Here is a 17,770-nt window from a genome sequence, read left to right on the forward strand (position 1 = left end):
TTTTTCTGTTCGCAGGAGTACACGGAAACGAAAAACTACCTAAAATTGAGTTCCTTTGACTCAATCTCGTGGTATCGTGGGGGAACTTAAAATTAGGTAAACCGTGTTGAAGGTAGTTTCCATTTAACCACGGCAAAAACTACAACTCATTGATAGGTTTTTTATACTCAAATTTAAGTTGAATTTACCTAATTTTGGGTTCACCCCAAACAACTCAAAAGTACCTTCCTCCACGGAAGACCTCGACTGAGTCGAATCTCTCTTTTTGTTTTTGACAACACTAATAAGTGCACGGAGAAAAAGAAAAATACTAAATAGCATAAACTTTATGCAAAAACCATATTCGGTCTATTCACCCATCGGGATGCATAAACTGGGTAATATGCTATCATAGCATAATGTATTTTTATTCTCGGAATGCTTATTGATATTTTATTCTAACAATGCATAAAATAGGATTAACCAACGGTAGATTAGTTTTTTAATGCATTTTTTGTTTTCTATACATTTTATCCTGTGAATTGAAATGAAATAAAAAGAGTAAAACAATTTTATCAAATATTCTCTCAATTTCATTCTAATTGTCGTCTATAATTGTAATGATAATTTACTATATGCATTAACGGTATAGTTACATACTAAGCGAAACATTTGAATGAAATTGATAGAGCATTTAACAAAATCGCCTATCATACATATTCGATTTTAATGTTTATTACAAGGATTTTATAAGATTTTATAGTATCCACGCACAACTTTCACATGTATGGGGATTCCCATAGAATACCTACAGTAGCAGTAGTTTATCATTTGTTCTTACATGTTTTAGTTCCAGATCATAGGAGCTAAGTGGTGACACTAAAAATCTTTCAAATATGCGACGAATATTCTAAGGTTTCTAAGACCTGATCATTATGGGATCACCTAAATCTAATTTTACATGTTAGTAGCTGACTTAATTTTTGCAAAAAGATTATTTACACTGCTAAGTCTACTATTTGAGTGCAATCCATAGATTAGGTCAAAAAACTCCAAAACTTTCTTAGCCTTTCCTGGTACTTCGAAATTGAAAACTTTATATGCCTTAATAAGTAAATCTAAAGCCTCAACGAACATAAATCCACAATCAAAAGCCGTCCTCAAAACAACAATATAATACTTATTTTCGGCGAAGGCCATTGTTGAACATAGGATATACGGTGGCTCCCCTGGGACATGTTCAAGGAAATGATCGATGTCGGTTCCCGGTTGCAGCCATCTAACAAATACTGAAGCGAATTCTTCGAGAGGTGGTAATCCTGATGGTTCCGCTTTGCGAATATTGCCTTGCGATGTTAGTTCGGACATCACCTTCAGCAATGCTTGAATCGAGGCTGTTGGAAATAAGAAAATGTTAATTGTTGGAACAGTGTCTATTGTGTTTTATTATTATTACTACATGTATTACTACATATTTTCTGTGTTTAGGGATGACTTAATGTCATTTCACACATATTATAAATGATGTTTGTAAGTTATAAATGTTATAAATGATGTTTGTAAGTTGTAAGCAACTTAGCAACTATCAAATTTCTAATTCTGACGATCAAATAATATTAAATATTTAAAGGTAAAAATGTATTCTACACTGCAACTACAGCCATAGCCATTTTGCCTTTTAACATTTGGCCTGTGTTAAGCCAAAGAGGACCAAGCGCCATTTTGAGGTACTTTATCTAAAATCGCTCCAGCATCCAATGTAGCACCAGGAACTCTAATATCTGTTATGTTTTGGGAACCCAAATAGCAAACGAAAGCAAGCCAGTGTTCTTTAACTTTCTATGTAAATGATAAGTTATCGAAAAATTAATTTTGGTACGAAAAATACACGAAATTATGGCGCTTAGCTCGGTTTGGCTTAACGCAGGCCATTTATCTGTCGATCCAACTAACAAACCAAGTTAGATAACTTAGTCGAGCCCATAGCGTAGCGAATGAATCGCAGCTGTATTTAAATAATGTTTTGTTATGAGCGATTGCACAATATTTTTTTTGTATGTTGACTAAAGATATTTGAATTCAATTAATTAAAAAAATATAGCAATTAATTATACATTAATTATAAAATTAATTTAACAAGCTGGACTTAGCGTCACGCAATTAACAACATTTAAATGATAATTATTTAGGTGACGCTAATTTTTCATCAGTCAAGTCTAGTTAGCATTTAATTGTACTTACGACAAGCTATCTCATTGTAAGAATGATCGAGCATCATGCAGAACGACGAAATTGAAGAAATTGTTCCAATAGCGTTTCTGTTTGGATACATTCGATCAAACTCATCATCGATCTGAAAAAAAGCAATCAATAATATAATAAGGAAAACTCTGCGTAACGAAAGGGGTCCATAAAATGCTCTTGCAAAGTAATGGTGAGTATTATCATTATGATACCATGCCTCAGCAGGTGTGAGAATTCCATACATAACATCGAAGGAGCAATTTTCCGCTGACGTAGCATTTGGCGATAGGGTAATGTTTTGGACACCAGATGGGAGACATTCTGGTAATCTCTTTCACTGTCGAATGCGGATAGTTCATCAATTGCTTGCAATTCATCTTCATTCAATTCTGGAGCTGCCTGTCGCTTACGTCGAACAGTTTTAGGAGCATTGTTCTGTTGATTTCGAACCCAATTTTGAATGTATCCTGTGTGTTCTCCATTGCTACGACCGCTGTGTTTCCAAAAAAAGTCAGCCTACAAATAACATTAGCAATAGACGTTAGTAACGAATGATATGTAAGGGGCCGTACACAAATGACGTAGCTTTTTTCAGCGATTTTTGACCCCTCCCTCCCCCCTCGTAGCATTTGGTCACAAAATTCTAACCTCCCCCTCGTAAATAACGTAGCATTTACCTACCCCCTCCCCATCGTCCCATGCACAGCGCCCGGGTGATGAAAATAAATACATATGTTTTTCAATTATTTTAAATACATGTCCTTTCAAAATGTTTGGCGACTTTTATCAACATTTTCATTATAACAGCAAATTGCGTGCAAAATAAGCCCATTTCATGACAAATATGTGTTGATAGTTTTGTTTTGAATTTTATATGTCAAGGAGAGCATGAAGACAAGTTCTCTCAGTTCACAATCGTGCAGCTGCCTGTATGATTCTAAGAACCATACGTTCATCTAAATTACTAAATTTTGTTTGATTGAATCCAAAGTGAAAATTTAATTCAGCTTCCAAACTAAGTCTACTAGTTAGCAACATTAGCTAACTAATGCAGCAAATTAAATCCGCATACAAAATCTTTTCGTATTATTGTAATTCCGTGAATCGTAAAATTTACCTCATGAAAAACCGCATCAAAAGTAACTTGGTTGAATTTAAATTAATTTCTCTTGGAAATGTAGGATCATTAAATTGTTTTCTCTAAACAATGTGTTTTAAACTTAATGCTACGTCGCACAACTTCTGACCCTACCCTCCCCCTCGTCACACTTCGTCACAAATTTGGTATACCCTCCCTACCCCCCAAAATGCTACGTCATTTATGCATGGCCCCTAATGGAAACTTTCCCTAAAAACCTAATTTATCGATTTATCGATAGCATACCACCAAGCATTTTTCTTGTACATACTCAAAAACGTTACACACACATGTATATACATTTAGACTGGCAACAATTTTGACTTTCTTACGGAACACTGCTAATTCGAATGGTAATTGGTAATGATAACCATATGCAAAATATGACCTTTTTCCGATAGCTCTAGTCCACCCACAAGAGGTTTCATGTTTCTATAGTAATATATATGGAAACTCGGAAATAAAAACTTAAATTCCAATAAAAAATTCCATAATAACTCTACGTACCTTAAAGCTTACGGTCGCGTAGTTTATTTTATAGCGAATAGCTTTGTTGAAGATCGCATATTGATTGGAGGTTCCCCTAAAAAATTATTTAACTTTGAAGACCAACCAATTTTTTTTGAAATTTCCTTTTCTAAGCATGTGCGAGAAAGAAAGGCAACATATAATTTTATATGAGAGTATCTTTATACTGCAAAACCGGATCAATTTGCAGTCTTCGGCAATGTTGATCCTTACACCTTAAGCTATATATCTACCGATTTTGGGATGCACAAGATGATACTGGCATTATGTACTGAATTTATTGTTTCAATTGCCTAGTTTTCATATATTTTCTCATACAAACTTGAATACTCTTGTGAGTGAACTAGAGCTATCGGAAAAAGGTCATATTTTGCATATGATTATCAATACCAATTACCATTCGAATTAGAACCGTTCCGAAAAAAGACAAAATTATATATATATATATATATATATATATATATATATATATATATATATATATATATATATATATATATATATATATATATATATATATATATATATATATATATATATATATATATATATATATATATATATATATATATATATATATATATATATATATATATATATATATATATAACGTTTGTAAAATCATCGAAGATACTAAATTTGTGGAACGGAAAATGCCATTATTCATAAATTTCCCCACTTTTGGAAGGTGGTTTTCTCGTTATTAATTCTATAACGTTTTCGTCTCAAATCGACGCATTCCCAAAATAAAAATATTTTCAGCAAATGTTGGAAGTAATGCAATTTTTCGATGCTTTTCATGTCTATCAAATCAGGTTCATTAATATTTGTTTATTTGACACAGTTCTGTTCGCTCGCTCAATAGAGCTGTGAGTCTTTTCTGTATTTACAGTACTGCTTACTGAATTTGTTATTACGAGTGAAGATATTCTTTCTCTTAGAGAATCCATTTGCCGATTCGCCATGTGCTACTTGAGGGTCAGTAAGTCCGCTTTCTATTCACCTACCATACTCGTCATCGCTGATGATGTTTTGGGGACACTATTGTATGTTTTTGTTTGTCCGTTGGTCTTACGGGTCTTGTTTGTCATCTGTTTGTTTGCTGGCAGTACTGTGTGTTGGTTTAGAGGAACCAGACTCAGTCTTTATGGAGCAAGTATTCGTTGCTGCCTGAACAGCGCCTACTATTCATACGACGGGTTGTGATATAATTAAAAATATTAAAGAGTGTAGGCTAAATTTGAGTGCAGCACAAGATCTTCAATGGTGTGCCATTCGATTTTATAACTGGCACGTAGGAATCTGTCTACCTGAATCACGTAGTATCAGGTGTAACAAGTTTACCTTTTTCCGTATTTTGTAATTGGTTCACTGGAGGTACGCGACGCTAAGTTGTGTAGCCGTACCTCTATCTTATCAGCTATTAACTCTATAACGTTTTTGTTTCAAATCGACGCATTCCCAAAATAAAAATATTTTCAGCAAATGTTGGAAGTTATGCAATTTTTCGATGAACAGTTCTAAGTTTCATAGACATTAAAGCAATCCCAGTTTCGCTTCTTATTAAAAAATTACCCCAATCCATATTGCAGTAAACCCTTTCAAAACTGAACTCAATATGATAGGAAATTATGATTATGATTGATTTCAGAACACTGGAATGAATTTCTATTGGAATGTTTTTAGGCAGGCGTTTTATATTGATGTTATTAGACAACTGTGAGATCAAGACCAATAGATCAGTTACAGATCAGGATCGCATTCCCACAATTTTTCAAAGGTCCTCATGATGTTTCAAACAATAGGTTATCAATGTACCGATCAGATAATTATTGTAATATTGAATTAAATCAGGCAGCATCAAAATTTTTTTAACTTCAATCCAATTTTTTTGGGTATTGGGGGGAAGGGGGTGTGGTTAAATCCCAAAGCATCCTCTTGGCTACACCACTGCTTAGAGTTATTTATTTCGCTTTTCATTTTTCGAGATATGTTTCAGATCTATCCGATGGTTATAAGTCAAAAGGTTCGCGCAAATGAATTTTTTGCACCGATAAGTGATCAAGTTCCATCTAGACAACTTGGAATTGTTCGGTAGTTATTCTAGCGGTTGTAGATAGAAAAATGAAATGCGAAATTCGCTTTATCGAAATAATATTTGGCTCATTTAAATGGATTATTATTGAACAATAAATAGGCGACAAAGGGAAATCCAGAAACAACAAGTCATAACTTTTAAAGTATTTGAAATATGTATTTGATGACTTCAGTAAAGTTATTCGCAAAAGTAAAAGCTACAAATTTGCTAAAGGCATTATTTCAATAAAATCACTTCCGAGAAAATTCATGAAAATATCTCACTCTTAGGAGGTTTAATCAGTAGAATTACAATGCCAAAAGAAAGGGCATATCGTTTTTTTTTTCGAGAGTTGTCCTACTGGAGCTGTAGAGCTAGGTTCTCGGAAGGGCTCCCCGTCAGAATCACATACTACAATTTGCAGACGAGACAGACAATGTCGCCCACTAAAACACTGCATTAGGCCAATTGTAGCGGGCCGTGATTCTGAATGTGATATTCATTGTAAGGTTCAGGCACAGAGAACAGACATATAAGCTAAAACAAACTTTCCCGAAAAACCTGTGTAAACATTTAAATGAAAATACGTTGAAAATCACCATCGCATACAGGTTTGCATACGTGAATCACCATTGTATCCAAGTTTGCACACAGGTTCCGTATAGCGATTGCTGGCCGATCGAAGCGCCGACCAATGGCAAATTGCTACTCGCTGTTTCAAAGCGACAGTTTTATTTCTTACACAAGTTGAAAACTTAACTTGTATGTCAGTTATCAGTGGTTCAGGTATGTGCGGGCGTAGGGACTCGCGATCGCGTGTATCATCGCGAAAAGCTCGAGCATTTGTACGTTAACGTGTTCGATCGCGTGTGCGTTTGTATGTCGCGTGTGCGTTTGTATGCCGCGTGTGCTAACGTGTATGTAACTTCGCGTGTATGAATTCCATTCTATAACCGTGTGCCTTTCGCATATTCGCGTGTGTTCTTGGATAATCGCGCGCGGACCGTGAATCTAATACTTTATTTTTGGTGTACTGCTAAGAAGCTAAAAGAGTGTGAGATCCTCCATATCACTAGAGTGGACCTAAGTTTTTAGGACAGAGAGTAATGGTTTCAGGACGTGACAGATTCATGAGCGCGCGAAAACGGACGTTTGTAGGTTCGTGTTTGAGACTTTGTGAGTGCTAAAACGTTCACCTTATTATCGGGATGTTACTAAGTTTGCGCGATCGCGAACGTAGGTGTGCGTTGTTAATCGCGAAGGGCTTAAGCGTTCGTATGCTAACGTGTTTGTCACGTGTGCTCGCGTTCATGTGACTTCGCGTGTACAAGACTGGATTTTGTAACCGTGTGGCATTTCCTATATACGCGTGCGTTCTTGGATGGTCACGCGGACCTTCATTCTGATAGTTGATCTTTGGTGCACAATTCACATACTGACAGGGAGTAAGTTATCCCCATATCACTAGAGTCCTCGGTCATGTCGCCATGTAACGTGGTGTCCAGTGGATATGAGAGCTTTCTTTTTTTAATTGATCCAATTGAAGGCATGCACCTGGTCTGCTGATATCAAGGATAGAAACATCCGGAAGTGACCGATTCATGATCGTGCAAGTGTGGGAGTTTTTAGGTTCACGCTTGAGACCGCGTTTGAAAATTTATAGGAGCTGTGACATTCACTTTATCACCGAGATGCTATCATGTTTACGAGATCGCGGGTGTAGGTGCCGGGGATGGTCGCGAAGGGCTCAAGCATTTGTATATTAACGTGATTGTCACGTGTGTGTGTGACTTCGCGTGTATAATTTTGATTTTATAATGATGTAGCGTGTATTCTTGTTTGATCGCGCGCGGACCGTGAATCTGATGCTTAATTTTTAGTTTATGGTACGTTTCCCTATGGGGAAACTTGAGTTCTAGGTCATGTCACCATGGAATGTGTTGTTTAGTGAATATGAGCGTCACTTTTTTGATTGGTTCAACTGAAGGCATTAGCCCAGACTGGTAAAACTTTCGGACGTGACCGTTGCATGCTGTTAGACTTTCATCGTGCTATGCTGGCCGGGAATGGATGACTCACGTGCGTCGGTAAATTTATTTTACCCTAATTTATCCAGCCCGACTTTCCCTAATGAATAGAACCAAATGCTCAGATTGATCACCAGAAGTATTAGCCACTATTCTATCATATACGTCAGTTCTGCATCCATTCCCTAACCCAACTGTCACAAATACTCAGACGAATACATACATAAATACACATACGACTAGCACATAACAGTTGTACACTAGTACGAAAAACTACGATTATCACAAAGCTACAACTAATAGGTTTCTACTTATTCTACTTTATTAAATTAATTTAATTATTAAATTAATTTAATTAGTATATGCACGATGACAAAGTCGACCGATAAATGGACACACAATGACTCCCTCCGTGAGCCCCGTCAATATTTGCAAACACGGCACACAGCAAAAGTCAATCTACGTCGATCCACCAGTCGGCCACGCCACCGCCCATAGACCAGTGGTTTAGCGTTGGTATGCGCTGGTGCGGAGTATGAAAAAACATATAACATAAAAAAGGCGCATAAGCCCTCTCGGTCTCCTCGATGTACCACTATCGAAGCGTAATGCAATACCCATCTTAAAGCAATTGATGCTTGATGATGTTTGCAATACCGTCAAACCCCTAAACCTTGGGGAGGGGCCAAAAGAAAGGGCATATTGTATGCTTTAAATTCTCCGAAGATACTATTGACCTAAAATAATTTGTTTTGATGCTAATAATACATTGAATGTTTTTGGTCTTATTTCTGGCTATGGAAAATGATAAAAATCTTGTCCGCATTTAATGTTAAATATCTCTTTTGATGATAGTCCGATTTCAACAATCTATAGCTATCTTTTTTTTTGTTTATTGGGGTTTTAATCATCAGGTCATTCACCCGTAGTCTATAGCTATCTATAGTTCGAAAGGTATTCGTATAAACTTTCTAAAAATATATAAATTGTTCAGTTACGTTGTCAATTTCGGCAGAAAATTTCAAAAGACTGCAAAGAACGCGATTTTTGCACCTTCAAACATTCATATATTGGAAACTAAACATCAGAATCAAAAACTATTTAATATCGTTCTGTCTGGGTGATTTGCCTTTCATTTAATGAGGCCTATCATGAGAAACACGAATGAGAGTTTGTCCGTTACACACACAGACATTGTCCCAAATCGTCGAGCTGAGTCGATTGGTATATAGGACTCGGCCCTTCGGGCCTCGGAAAAAATCTTGAAAGTTTGATCGAATTCTATACATTTCTTTTCTAAGAAATGTAAAAACTTGTTGTTTATTTCACAGAAAAATGTTCTGCCAAAATACTATAAGTTTGATGTAATGAAATCGTTGATTTATGCTTTTACCTAAATTCGAACTTGCTTGACATTTTTCGCAAAAAAGGTATGTAACCCCTTAACTCAACAACGATCGGGCTCACCCGGTCAAACCATTCCGAATTTGATTCGGAATCCTGAATGGAGTCAGCATGGATTCCAGCTCAAATTCAACAATCGATTCCGAAACCGAAATTCCGAAGTCGGAATCGGTTGTTGCATTTGAGTTGGAATCCATTCTGACTCCGGAATATGTTTAACTGGGCAGTACCACTAAACCAACTACCGTTACGAACAGCGAAATTACAACAATTATGCCAAATGCTTCCCAACCAACTACCAACACCACCAAAAATTGATCAGATGCCGATGAAAACCGATCTACAACAGCGACCCGTAAGCACAAAAAAACAAATCTCGCAGCTGCGTAAACAAGACCCAATGTACAGGCATAGTGAAAATTAACTTTTCTTTTTTACATATTGTAAAAATCAGAAAAACTCGCACGGCTCAGTTAGGCTAACGCATCGAGCCGTGGTAAATAAAAGAAAGAAAAATAATATATGAATAAATAACGATATAAGAATGGATCCCATGGGTGGGTGATTTATGTCATGATACCTAAAATTTCACAAATATCGATTGCACGATAAATATCTAAAATTGTTTGAAAATATTATAACATCTCTTGAGTCTATAATACAATTTTATCGAAGCACTCCATTTTGTCATATAGAGTCTGATCGGGAAACACTTTTGTTGGGAGTTACCTCACTGGGTTTTGTACAAAACTTTATCTACTGTTCCATGGAATGGTATCTACAACGTAGAGAACGGGATATTTTAATTATATTCAATGATTGATCACCAACGTAAATATAACATCGTGCATGAATTGAATACTTTACAGTGACGTCATAAATTAAAATAGTTTGCTAGTACTATTTACATCGACTTCAATCCTTCGCGATTTACTGCGACCGAATCGAATCGACAAAGTTCATGTAAACAACACTCATAAACGTCAAGAAAATAGAGTTTACTGTATCCGTAAAGAACTCTATGGACGCATAAATCCACGAAATTAAAAACCGCAAAACTAAGTCGCCTTTGAAAAAATGATAAACTTTTACCTTTCAAATTATTCCCAACATCTTGCCCAAGTTCTTCGTATACTGGTTCCATCATACGGTTCTTTGTACGATTATTGATTTGGGGCCGGTTGAAATAAATTAGTTCAGAGTCGGTTCCTGTAGATAGAAGAGAAAGATCACCCAGGTAACCAACAAGCATTAGTGTATGCAGTAAAGTAGCGTAAAATTTGCATTCCGGATGCTTCTTGCAGTATGCTGGCATTCGTTATGCATAACTGTTGTTAATCAGCATTTGAAAAACTGTTTAAAAACTTCTTGCCAGTAAGCAGCATTCTGAGTGCACAACAGTAGTAAAAAAGCATTTTCATAGCACAGCAGTAATGTAGCCGTATATTTTGCCAAAAGCGACTTTTAAATAGCATTTAAAACGACTTAAGTGCTTATCAAGTAGCCGTTAAGACGCATTCAGCATGCTTATTGGTTACTTGGGCAGTATTAGAAGCAGCGGGCTTTTTATGATGGATTATCACATCCACAGATCCATTCTTCCCGGTATTAGATTTATGTTTTAAATGCGTATAATTTACCTGCAGTGCAAATTGGATTTAATTTGCTGTGGCTCAACCTCCCGCACACGGATGACTGCTATATCCCACGCAACTTCGGATCTATTTTGACCCGTTTTATCCTAATTTAGCCGCAAATACCGGCGGAACGAAACTGGAAAACTGCAACTCGAGCAAACGTGAAAAAAATGCACTTCAAAAACCAATTTTTTTAAGCGTCAGTGCAGTGACGAATCTTTACCAGCAAAGCAAACGAAAGAAGAGGAAAAATTGTTAAGTCCCAAGAGTAACGCTAGTAACGCTTTATGCACGGAAAATAATAAAATCGTGAAATGCATGGCTATGCATAAAATTTATTCTTGCGATGCATACTTAATATGCATATCAATAATTAAAAGAAAATAATGTTAAAATTGTGATATATAATAAGCTACTTAGCATTTTTCTTTTTCTCCGTGTGCGAAAGCGACGCACAACTCAAAAGTAAGTTAAAAGAACTTTTCTGCAGGTTGTTTTATTTAACCGTGTAGACTTCTTGACAGAACCCACCGCTGGATTGTCAAACAAACGTCTAAGGGCATGTTCAGGAGCGTTTCATTTTGTATAGGAGTTTCAAAGTAGAACTGGAACTGAAATATTCACATCCCCAGCAGAGCGTTTTGTTTTATAATTTCGAACAGTTTTGTTTCAAAATTTAAAACTGTTATACGACGCCGTTCTATTTGTTGATGATTTTAAAACACGTTTAGAACTGTGTTTTAAATACATGCAAAGTTTTCAGCACAGACACTTAGACCCGATGGACTGGGGAAAAATAAATTTGAATGCAGTCACGCTGAACGCATGGCGAGACATGAATTTTAAACTGAATAGAACACCCGCTAAAACTGCTGCTGGGGACAAGTTCCAGTTTTAAAATGTTCTGTCTTATATTATAGATCTAATGGATTGCCTAATTGGCTCCGCTCAGTGTCTCCGCCTAACTATGAATATAGTAACTATAGCGAAAACGTGTATCCATTTTAAATATATTTTTTGCGGATGTTTGACTGATTTCTGACAGAATTCTGGCTCAAAATCAAAAACCAATTTAGAATCCTTCCCATAAAGAGACTAGAATAACAAAGAGACGCCATGTTCCATTTGGAATTCCAATTTTACTGTCAATGTCATTCCAAACAAACAAGAGAGTTGTTAATCGTAAATGTTTAGCTTTATGTGGCATTGTTTTTAAGGAAGTATTGTTATGCAATTCATTAAAATTACTAAAGATTTTAAAGATAACAATTATATCCTCAAACCAAATTTGTTACAATACTATCGTGTTTAGAAATGCTAAAGAGAAAAGGGCTTGGTTTCAGGACCGGCGTTACACTTTTAGCACGAGTGGGTAGTAAGCTTAGAGATTTGTCTCATTTTCGCAATACACATTGTATAACATTTACATTAAATCACTTGCAGTGTGTTTTTTTAAAATGAAGTTGTTGTGCATCGATATTTTCAAATGTGTGCCCGAGATACATACGTGGCAGATTTCAAATTTATGAAAATGTCCAAAATTTCGAGTGGGTAATTACCCACTCGGTTATTTTCGAGTGGGTGGCACTACCCATACTACCCACGCTATCCGCCGGCCCTGCTTGGTTTTATGTGAGCACGAAATTCAGCATGAGGGTAACGGATACCAAATGATGCAAATAATAAATTTTAGCCTAATATGGTTTTGCTGCTGCAAAATACGATTCCTGCGGATATAACTATGTTTTAGCTGGTCGAGGAACTCAGCAGACCAGAAGTCGCATCGGATTTTTATATTGGTTAGAAGATACAAACGGAATAACAACAAACAAGTTTGGTGAGGCTTGCACATTTGCAGTGTTGCTTGTGACCTGTAGCCTGGTTGCTAGTTGAATTGTTTTCACTGAATTAAGATAGCGTCTCTTTGTTTTTCTAGTCTCTTTACCTTCCCACAGTATTACGAAGGGTTTCTGGCGTGTTATACCGGGTTGTCTAGAACAATGTTTCAATAGCCTACCGCTCGCCGGCATGTATTTTAACCCGCCTAGTCGCCATTTCGTTTACTGGGTGGTCGTTGAAGATAAATGAAGATATTATTTTTTATGAAATGTGAAGACATTGAAAAATATACCTGATAAGCAGATCCAACACTAAGAAAATATGCATAAATAGCATACTTTCTATTTCCGTCTCTTTTATTCTGTTGTTATTTTTATGCATTTTCTAGTATATACTTCTACTAAGCGTTCAATGAGTGGATAGACCGAATATGTCCAATGCATAAAATTTAGAGCAAAAGAAACGAGAGGCAGATAAAAAAGTATGCTATCGATACATAAATAAAGTTCTGCGTGTACACGAGACCAGAGAGAATAGGCAGAGAGACAAATAGTGTGAAGCCAAAAATCTAAGACAAGACATGAAAATAGGGGGGGTGGTCGTTTTTAGTCCAATTTTACGTCAAAATGTTCCAGCTCCTGATTGGTTGATTCTGACTTCTGGCACAGTACGCAATGTTACTGCAGGGATAGTGAAATGATGCGTGGCAATGTTGCTATATTTAGAGCATGTTCAGGAGTGTTTCAGTTCTAGATTCATAATTTTGATAGTTCTATAAGATAAAACTGAAAATTTTAAAACTAGAACATGTTCTCCCCAGCAGCAGTTTTAGCGGATGTTCTATTCAGTTTAAAATTCATGTCCCACAATGCCTTCAGCGCTACTCCATTCAAATTTATTTGTCCTCAGTCTATCGGGTCGTAGTGTCTGCGCTGAAAACTTTGCAAGTATTTAAAACACAGTTCTAAACGTGTTTTAAAATCAGCAACAAATAGAACGTAACGTCGTATAACAGTTTTAAATTTTGAAACAAAACTGTTCGAAATTATAAAACAAAACGCTCCGCTTGGGATATGAATGTATCAGTTCCAGTTGTACTTTGAAACTCCTATACAAAATAAAACGCTCCTGAACATGCCCTTATTATATTTGTTTTATTATGTGGGACTCTACAGACTATCATGTTTCGCTTAGAAGTGCAACATACTACAGCAGCTTCGATTCGGTTATAATATTGCATACCTTAAGGGAGTACCGGAGTGGGAAATGAGCATAAAAAGTAATAAAATAAACCAGCATCACTTGACACGTTGTGCAACATACTAAATGTTGTAGAGTATGTCGTGAGTAAAAAGAGCAAGAATGCAACAAGTACAACACATTTTTATCAGTGATATAGAGACCCATGAATAGTCTTCTTTCATAAATGCAATATTCTCGATAACATAGTTTCATTCATCAGATCTGATTAGCGTTATTTTATAATGTTTCTATTCAACAAATCAGTAAAATACTCACCTATTGCAATTTTTCATCTATTCAGAAATACCCCAGCATGCTTCTGATTTTATGAAATATGAATTGAATTGCTTGCAAAAAGTATGTCGTTATGTTATTTAGGGATCAATATTGTGATGATGGCGCCCTATCAGTGCTGGCTCCTAGGTAAACCACTGGTTATACAAACCGAGTGTTATATGTATGCAACGAACAGGCTAGATTCATCGATTTTGTAGAGTCGCTTTATTATACAAGGTTCATCTGCTACATAGTATATTATAACAGAACCCAAATAATCCGCCAATGTATGAACTACTCCAGTAGCGATTCTAAGTAAATCATGATTGCTAGCAGGAAAAACAATTAGGTATGGTGTATCGGTCAGATAAATAGTTGATCTACCAAATTTGGAACAATCACGGAGATAAAGCAAAGTTTTGATTCACCACTTTCATTGTGGAACTCCAATCTTCTCCTGACAATCCTATTTGTACTAAAAACACATAGCGATTTTGCCTCGTGGCAATATGAGACCATTTTTCCTTGATACCATCAGACCAGGAAGCGTTTAGCACCCAAACGTCTTCTAAGTGTCCTAGTAAGTATATTGATACACTGCCTATAATCGCAAGTCAGTCCCATGTAGATAGGGGATCTCGTAAAACATGGGACTGTCTTGCGATTATAGGCAGTGTATCGATATACAATGCCTATAAATAACTCATCGAATCTAGACCATTTCATTTCCGAAGACCATGTGCCCACTTTTCAGTTTGCTTAGGTTAGCTTAGGTATACTGCCCGTAGTTTCACTTCGTGATTGACCGAATGAGTAAAAATGCTCAATGAACCAACAGTCATGTGCCCACTTTTCAGTTTGATTCAAAAATTTGCAACGAAGAGGAGATGCATTTGTGTAAAAAGAAAAAAAAACTTTGGAAATCTTTGCATTCATCATGAATGATTTATGTTCATATTGATTTGAAGCTATCAAATCTCCATAATTCTTCAGAGATTTTACGTATTCAGATCGCTAGGAATATGCTAATACAGAACAATCTTCAAACAAAATGTTGCTGACAATAAACGCCTAAATGTATATTCAGCACATGTTGCGCTAATGTTGCGTGCGCGTGAGAAATGCAATAAGCTTGCACTTAGTTTGGCCAATGGTTGTACGGAAATATGCAAATGTTTCGTACCTGTACAAAAATATCAAAATGCAATCTGAATATTTTTTACGAAAGCTCGCAACACAATATAAAATATATTATATACCTTACAGAAAGATAGCCTTTGGGCAGAAATTTGTGGCACTCCATAGTCCATTGACCCAACTTAGTGTGGAATGACTTAGTATAGAACGACTGTAAGCGACAAACTAGTTTCTCTGCACAAGCACATTGTTGAGAAATCATTTCTAAACGGTCAATGGATGCTATTTGTTGAAAATGTAGACTTTACTTAGTGACTTTTACTTGTGAATTGTTACATTGATTTGGAAAACCGAAAAAGATAATTCGTTTGGTTTATGGAACAAAAGATGAACTTCAAATATATTTATTGTTGATGAACATCTGCTGATTTTTCAGTTAGTTATGACCGCATGTTATATATCATATATGGTGTGCCCATGAAAGTGGACGAAGCGGCTGAGGAAGTTTATTTGAAATACTTGTTGCTACCTACGTTTCGTTTTTTTCCGTAGTATTTTCAAATTTATTTCATACCTTTCTTGTACTACAACGGCTATGCAGTCAATACAAAACTCAATTTTGTAACCCAATTCATGCAGAAATATGTTACATAGGTACGTTAGCGCGTATTTCCATTCAACAAAATATATCCACAAATGAGTTTTGTAGCAACTCCGAAAGCTGCAATTGTTTTTTATAGGAAAGTCCTTATTACATGAATAAGAATTTATAATTGCGGTCACGTATAAAACATGAACCGGAACTACCTATAGACACTGGAAATGGAAAATTGGAATGTTTAGTGAATATTGGAATGTTTTTTTATCCTTTATCAATAAGTCTGAGGAACAAAGGACTAATCTGAACTTACACAGGGAGTGGGCGTAGCGTATTGGTAAATCAATTGCCTTGTACGCAGCGCACCTGGGTTCGAGTCCCGACCCCGCACATAGGGTTAGAAATTTTTCCTAAGAGACTTTTCTAACCCGAAGAGGCGAATGACCTTAAGGTTAAAACCTCTATAATTGAAATAAAAAAAAGAGCTTACACATGAGATTGCACAGAATGCCTTTTACTTGGTGAGTCAACCATCAAATAGTCCTTGGAATCGGTGTTGCTGGACAGTCTTACGCGAATGTTACACCACCATCAGAAAAGGGTCAAGTTGTCAAACTGTCGTAAGCTCCCAAATATCGCAGGCTACTGCAGATTTCCTTTTGGAAATATTCTTGAACCGAAAATCTGTAAGCTTCGTCTTCCTTCAAAATATTCATTACCTGGCATGGAGCAATACGAGGGAACCCAAACTAAGGTAATCTTATACGATCTTACAGACAAAGCACGCAGAAGCTCTCATAATTTTCCAGAAAATATACAATGTGCTTTCAAGGTTTCATCGAACGGAGAGTCTTTCTTGAGTTGAGGCTGTCCTAAACAATAAAATAATAATCTGTTGGCAAAGTATCAATAATCCCGAGGATATACTGCATAACAGCGAGTTATGCGCCGTAAGCTGAAAAAGGACCATTGAGTTTGAATGAGGCGGTAAGGTTTTGATTGAATATACTGGAGAGCCGTCGATTGAATATACTGGAGAGCCGTCGAAACCTGACTCGTCGGTGTAAAAGTGTAAGTGTTCCAAGATCACTTTATCCGAATATAAAGCGCCTTCGTGAACTTGTCACCAAGGATTTGCCGGAGAGAAGACCCGCGCTCATCCATTGAAAATGGAGTCATCGAAACAGTACCAAAACCAGCGAACAAGTATTGGGTGTACCTATCCCGTATTGCACCGAAGGTTTCATAGGATGATATTGCTGCCTTGGTTCGCGAGTGTTTACCTGACTGCCAGCCTGTTGTGAAGAAATTGGTAAAAAAGGACACTGATTTGAAAACATTAGCGTTTGTGTCTTTCAAAGTCGGTGTCGATCTGAAATATAGGGACAAAGCTCTGGACTCCTCGATTTGGCCAAAAGGGGTGTACTTTCGTGCATTTCATGATGGACAGCGTTCTCAGGATATTTGGGGACCGAGTGCATCGAAGGTATTCTGTTTGCGGGAGCGGTGAAGGGATCTTCCAGATCGATGAAAACGGCAAGTACGAAACCGATTTTTTCAATGCGAGCACTGATCCGCTCCTTGCTTCCAGCCAATCGCGGTATTGTAACCTGCAAATATATTATCAGAACGTCGGCGGTATGA

The 17,770-nt window shown here is 36.6% G+C and overlaps 2 protein-coding genes across 11 annotated transcripts in view; one reads left to right on the forward strand and one right to left on the reverse strand.

The window, feature by feature from the left end:
* The window catches only part of LOC131691421 (uncharacterized), a 1,322,992-nt gene that overhangs the window by 1,268,696 nt on the left and 36,526 nt on the right, over window positions 1-17,770 (forward strand). The window lies entirely within an intron of this gene.
* On the reverse strand, window positions 699-11,378 carry LOC131691427 (uncharacterized). Its single transcript, XM_058977808.1, has 4 exons — window positions 11,038-11,378; window positions 10,490-10,606; window positions 2,221-2,739; window positions 699-1,373 (listed from the first exon to the last, which is right to left on the reverse strand). Exons 3-4 carry the CDS (start codon window positions 2,465-2,467, stop codon window positions 937-939), a joined length of 684 nt encoding a protein of 227 aa, XP_058833791.1. The 5' UTR covers window positions 2,468-2,739; window positions 10,490-10,606; window positions 11,038-11,378; the 3' UTR covers window positions 699-936.

This window comes from Topomyia yanbarensis, chromosome 3 (genome assembly GCF_030247195.1).
Source record: "Topomyia yanbarensis strain Yona2022 chromosome 3, ASM3024719v1, whole genome shotgun sequence".
Taxonomy (NCBI): domain Eukaryota; kingdom Metazoa; phylum Arthropoda; class Insecta; order Diptera; family Culicidae; genus Topomyia; species Topomyia yanbarensis.

Coding starts and splice junctions, on each gene's coding strand:
- LOC131691427 (XM_058977808.1), bottom strand. CDS start 2,467: ATGTATGGAATTCTCACACCTGCTGAGGCATGGTATCATAATGATAAT. Junction 1,374..2,220: donor TTACAATGAGATAGCTTGTC/GTAAGTACAATT, acceptor TATTTCCAACAG/CCTCGATTCAAGCATTGCTG.